Source organism: Phoenix dactylifera, chromosome 12 (assembly GCF_051530095.1).
Source record: "Phoenix dactylifera cultivar Ajwa chromosome 12, Ajwa_hap1_PhDact_Kaust_v1.1, whole genome shotgun sequence".
NCBI classification, from domain to species: Eukaryota; Viridiplantae; Streptophyta; class Magnoliopsida; order Arecales; family Arecaceae; genus Phoenix; species Phoenix dactylifera.
The window spans coordinates 24,288,973-24,295,305 of NC_143201.1; the positions used below are offsets into that span (position 1 = coordinate 24,288,973).

General features: G+C 39.8%; 1 protein-coding gene across 1 annotated transcript; it reads right to left on the reverse strand.

Annotated features, from left to right (window-relative positions):
* Nucleotides 1-2,424: 2,424 nt before the first annotated feature.
* Nucleotides 2,425-3,511, reverse strand: LOC103697245 (monothiol glutaredoxin-S9-like). Its single transcript, XM_088708428.2, has 2 exons — nt 3,040-3,511; nt 2,425-2,922 (listed from the first exon to the last, which is right to left on the reverse strand). The coding sequence occupies exon 2, from the start codon at nt 2,899-2,901 to the stop codon at nt 2,425-2,427; it is 477 nt and encodes a 158-aa protein (XP_088564554.1). The 5' UTR covers nt 2,902-2,922; nt 3,040-3,511.
* Nucleotides 3,512-6,333: the final 2,822 nt, after the last annotated feature.

Sequence of the window (6,333 nt, forward strand, 5' to 3'; positions counted from 1 at the left end):
TTGTGGTCCTCGATTATCCCAACTTTGATTAAATTATTACACATTAGTGGTGCAGCCCTCAAAAAAGTTGCCACTTATATGCCTTATCTTGACTTGTTTTCATCCAAAGGAATGGGTTGTATCTTTTGGGTGAAAGAACGGTTTGCCTTTCTTTGCGCGAATCAACTGTTGGATCATTCAATGCTCACTTTAAGATCTATGCATATGGATTGATGATGGAGTTTAGAGTGCTTTGAGATTTGGGTAGTGCGTGATCCAACCTAAGAAAGAAAAATCTTTTCTTGGCATGAAGGATACAACTTGTATCCTCTATCCAAATGTCAATATCTCAACAAATAATTGCACATGTATTAAATGATAGCATATTTTTTTATAAAAAAGATGCAATCTTACCGGGAGTGTTTACTCATTAGCTAATATGCCATGATATTCCATATCTTTATGTTTCTTAGCGTGAATGCTAGAGGGGATATTGGCAATACTTAGGTAAGTGATCCCTTTTAAAATTTGTCTTCGAGACGATACTGGTTATTTATAAACAAATTCAAGATAAACATGATGAATAGGTATTCGATTTCTATTACCCACCTTCAATATTCATGTAGGAGGTTGACATGGGGGCTGGGGCAAACCACCTCTATGGCAAGGTTAAATAATAAATAGGGGATTTCTATTACCAGAGAATGCTTTCTAATTATGGTTGTAACGACTTTGTTCATAGTGGTTATAATAGCTATTATATATAACGGTTTCCACCACCTTGATTACATTACTCATCAGTTAAATAATGTTGAAATATATAATGACATTAGTTTTTGTTATTTCCATTATTTTTAGTTACAACAGGCTGTTATAAGTAAAAAAGATTACTATTTTCATTTATATATTTAAATAAAATAATATTTTCAAAAAAATAGTTTTTCAAAATTCTTTCCAGGATATATTATTTTTACATAATAAAAAAGAAAATTTGAACGCCATTATTATCCATTATTCCTGTTACAACAACTATTATTTTAGTGATTATTTTAAATATTAAAATTAAGAAAAAAATGTTTTTCAAGATGAAAAATGGCCGTTATAACATGTCTTGGTTTGGTGACTGTTATAACGTTATAACATATTGTGTAAAGCGTTGCTTCCAACTTCCCATGGTACTAAAATACGAACCCAGTTGAAATATTGCTTCAGGATGGTGGTTGCTTACTTGTTTTTAGTAAGCTGTTATTTTCACCCCAAGATTTAGGGTTTCATTGCAATAACAAAAAGAAATTCGATGACGATTTTATTCATATGTCAAGCGGCCACATCAGATGTGACAGCGTCCAAATGGGAGTAGACTGTGGGAGGCAAGATTGACTCATCCTATTTCCTCAGTGGACAATAATTAGCTTCTTTCCTTCCTTGAATGGCATAAAATTCAATTGCCACTTGTTCCGTGACTTTCGTGAAACTTCCATCTTTTGTCATGGATGGTGCATGAAAATTTTTGACATTCCTAGCTGGAATGCATAATGTAATTATAAGCATATTTTTATAATTTTAATAAATAGTAAAAAAAAAAAGGTAACATATAATTGACGCATGTTCTCCCACATTATCTATCATTTTTGTATTCTTGTTATACTGTATGGTCTTTCAAATTTATGGAGCATTTCCTTATACAACAAAACCTTTTTTTATTTTTTTATGGAATGTGAAAGAAGCGAGGTGCTTTTAAAATCAAAATTTACAACTTCACTCTCATGTTCTTTTTTAAAAAAATATGTTAGAATAATCTTAGAGATCACGTAACAATCCGCATCACTCATAATATTTTTTCTATCAGTAACTTCTAAGGCGTACTGAATGTAAAAAGAAGGAACAAAGAAATAAAATCATCTCTCTCTTTTTTGTGTTTCTTTTTTTTTTCCAAATTTTTTTTTTGGTGTTCAATACATATGTAGCTTCATCATTTTTTTTTGAAAAAAAAACTCATATTTTTGTTACTAGAGATTGCTCAGTTGATTTCTCCATTTCATGGCAACATCAGATTGTCAGCTGATATCCGACAAAAGAACAGCATTTGTATAACATCTCTGATTCTAGCACACGTGTATAAAAGACCAGTACCCCATTTAAGAGCGTCATCTTGTGTACCTTCCTTATTATTGCAAGCGTGGGGCATAGTTAACCCAGCAAAATTAAATATTGCTTTGTAACAAAAACTGAAAGAAATTGGAATTAAAATTGTGCGAGTCTTCCACTAGGTTACAACTCCGACGCCCATCTGGCCCACAGATATGTAGGTACACGGATACGAGCTATCAAGCCGTAAACTACACGGAAATTAACGTTATATTCCGAAAGAAAGGAAGAGGAAGAAGAAGAAGAAAAGGACAGCGAAAGTGAGACTCCAGAATCAAACAACATGACGGCCAGGATTCAGAGCCATAACGCACCCGCTTGCTTTAAGATCGGGACGAGCTCGCCGGAGATGTGGACGGCCATGAGCCGGTCCAGCCCCCCAACCAGCCTCCCCCCGACGAACACAGCCGGAAGCGCCATCCCCTGCCGCCGGAGGTGGGCCCCACCGTCCCCGCCGCAGCGGGCGACCATCTCCGTCGGCAGCTCCCCGATAAGCGCGGCCTCGTCGGCGTCCTCCCCGACCTCGCACACTGTCGGGTTCACCCCCTGCCCCAGCAGCAGGCTCCTCACCACATGCACCATGCAGCACCCGCGCCGCCCCACCACCACCACCCGGTTCTCCTCCACCATCCTCCTTATGTCGCCCCCGCTGGCGGCGCAACGAGCCGCCATCCCCGTCGGCTCCACCGGCTGCCTCCCGCCGTTGATCGCTCCCCCGTCGTCGCTCCGCGGCGCCCACGCCGTCCCGCTGCTATACGGGATCGCCTGCTTCATCTCCTTCGCGTACTTCCCTTGCTATGTGATCAGATATCAGAGAGAGAGAGAGAGCGAGTGGGAAATGGTTAGGAAGAAGGGATTCTATAGGTGGGACGGAGAAATAGGGGAAGGACACTACACTACATGCCATAATACCAAGGGGGGTGACGCCACGCGATGCCTCGCCACACGTCAATGGCAGTTACGCATCGCTCCCAGCCAGCAACGCGTCGCGCTGCGCCGGTGGATGACGTGCGATGGGCGATGGCATCATTCTTCTGGCTGGGTGGACCAGCTGATTCGAGCATGGACGGGTTACGTCTTTGGCAACGCCAATTGGCCACGGCTACCTCCCCTCATGATGCAACCAAACCCCACTCTGCATCATGGTCTACGTGAACATGATTACTAAAAAAACGCCGGATTTCAAAACTGACCGTACACGAGAATCACGCCTCATGCTTCATTGGTCGAGCTTACACTTCGCAGTGGAAACGGGTGATTGCCTGATAATATTATTTTTCCTTCATCAAAGGCGAAGAACGCCAGTCAAATATTAATGCCTTTTTGGCCGGTTGATTCCATCTTGCAAACGTGTGTCACGGAGAAGGATTGATGTCCTCATGCCATCAGCACGCTGGGGCTGGGCTCGTATCTCCCGTTCCCACACGTGTCGTCACCGTTTTGCACGAGGAAGTTTAATGTTATTTGCCGACTTGGCGTCATGGATCAGCCCCGCGTCGCGCGCTAAGGTGAGCCGCGCCGGCCTGGGGCCCTGGAGACTACCCGATTATTTCATTTTCGCTGTGAGAAACGTAGTAGAATTGACAAGTCATGGACGACGGCCGAAACTTTTGTTCTCTGCTGATAAGAAACTCTTTTCCATTTTCAAATTTGGCAGCAAAGCAATTCTTTTTTTTTTTGGGTGAAATAACGAAATTTTCTTTTGTTTTTTTGGTGGGGAAAAGAACTGTTTTCGTAGTAATTAATCTACTTAAAAAGGAAAATGAGAAATAGAGTTGCCATGACTTGTACGCTTGCTTGTATGTTTGTCTTTGGCATCAACGTGAACATAAACTTTTCCTTTTGTGGTAACATAATAGAAAAGAACTCTTAAAGATATGAGCGATGCTTTAGTCATCCATGGAAGCCGTACAAGAAATTCTATTTATGGGGCTTTCCTGTTAATGGCTGCTAATATTTGTTGCTATTTATATTACATACTCTTTGGCAAATATAAATTAGTTAGTATTTATATTATGACAATTTGTAAAATTTTCACTTACCATCAACAATTTTGTTGTTAAAATAACACTGAAGAAAGATATTTTTATATCACGCAAGTCTACTGGCTCTCTATTACTTTATCAACCACACATACGATCCAAAATACATCAAAATGTGACCTTTTGTTTTTGATACCGTTAGTTTGATTTGTGGAATACTCGGAGTCTTTACTATATCATGTGCATTTCATGAATCTAGCCCACTAATCCGACACACTCACATTGAGTGGCACTTTCTAACAATAGATATTATGGCATTATTCTTCACCAACTCTACCTTGAAAAGTATTCATGAGCAACCAAACAGCACCTTCAGTTTGCCCATCAAAGAAATACCAAAGGTTCTTGGAGCAACTTTAAAGACAATTGGTGAGCACTGGAAAAGCTTTTTCATTCTTAACTATGTGAGATTTTTTTTTTTTGGATACCATGCAGAAGATTAGAACACTAAAAAGTTAATATATAAATTCAATTAGAAAAGATTGAAATGTACCTTGAAAGTCGCAAGCAACTATTGATGATTGCTACAGTAAGATCCTAAATGGGATATATTTTTCTTGATGTATATCTCCTCAATAGGATAGATACCTTCAGAAATGTGAGTAAGGACCTAGCCCAATTAGTAATGCTAATAGGTTTATCCATTATAGAGCCTATTAACCAAACTAGATTTATACCAATACTGGCCACACCACCACAACTTACTATGTATGTATTACGTAGTAACTCCGAGCAACAAGAGCTAAAGCTCGACTTTTGCTGCATTTTCAGCCAAGCCCTTTGGAATTTTCGCATGACATGGAATCCAAAGTAGCTCATTTGTACAATTCCAAATGGTTGGAAAACAGACTTACATGGGTGCAGTTAGGAGACGCCCTTAAAAATATATCATGGTCCACTAGCATGGGATTATATATTTGGCACCGCCAAACCAAGATTATCATGCGAACCAATAATCTCTCGGTGGGGCTAAAAATATTAATTAATTCAGTCCTGATAACATATTAATTAATTCCATTCTGTTATGTGAACAAGAAAACGCAGGTAAAAAATATATCAGTTTTGCAATGGATGCGACTTAAAATGACCATGGATGTAGTGGCATCATTTCAATTTACCCTTAATTTCCAGAGTCAATTAAAAAAAATTCGTTCTCCATTGCCCTATCCCATTAACAGTTGGTCTTGATCTGTTGCATGCGTGGCATGTAACGGATAATTCTGTCAGCCAAACTTATCCAAGTTTTTATCCACAACAATAATGCTATACTATTCCATAACTTTCATAAGTAACCTTTAAAAATAGGTTAGTGCTTAGTAATCATCATATCAGGGTCAAGAGTGCATGCCTGTGTCGCGGGACCCTATAGTAAAATATGGAGTATGGATCTCAAGCTAAGCTAGTGGATTAAATATTGCAATTTGGATCTCAAGCTATATTAGGAAAATACAATCCCGCAATCGTGGATTCCCGTATATCTAATATTTTTTGTAATTATGTGCGCTCCATTGAATATGTACAATACAAAATTTGCGATAATGATTTGTTGAACCTATCTCTATATTAGTTACACTGATACTGTATTAAAATGGTATTGTTGGGAGGGGCGGATGGGGGATCCGACACTTTAGTCCTACATTAGAAGAGTAGCGGAAAGGATTGTGCCTCATAAGGAGGGGCCACCCTTTTCCTTCCAGAGGGCCTTTTTAAGAAGAACAAAGCTGTAAGGGGAATATTGCCCATTAAAAGCTACACACGACACGCGTCGCGCAATACGTACGCACTTCCCCAAAGCGGACAATACCTATGGTCGGGACGCAGTCACTTTCCCGCTCTAACGGATGACGCTAAAAGAAGGGCCCCGCCAAAACTTCTCCGCACGAATCCTTCTCGCTGGAGGGGTAGTGTTGGGGGGCGAATGGAAGATTCGGGACTTTAGTCCCACATTGGAAAAGTAGCGGAAATAATTGTGCCTTATAAGGAGGGGCCACCCCTTTTCTTTTAAAGGGCACTTTTAAGAAGGACAAAGTCATGAGAAGAATATTGCCCATTAAGAGCTGCACACAACATGCGTCATGCGATCTGGAAGATGACTTCTATCTTTATTAAAAACCATTTATTATTTATTTTTTAACAAGAGATTTATAGGTCCTCTCCCTCACCT

What these genes read in the sequence shown, in the direction of transcription:
- LOC103697245 (XM_088708428.2), bottom strand. Translation starts at nt 2,901, where the DNA reads ATGAAGCAGGCGATCCCGTATAGCAGCGGGACGGCGTGGGCGCCGCGG.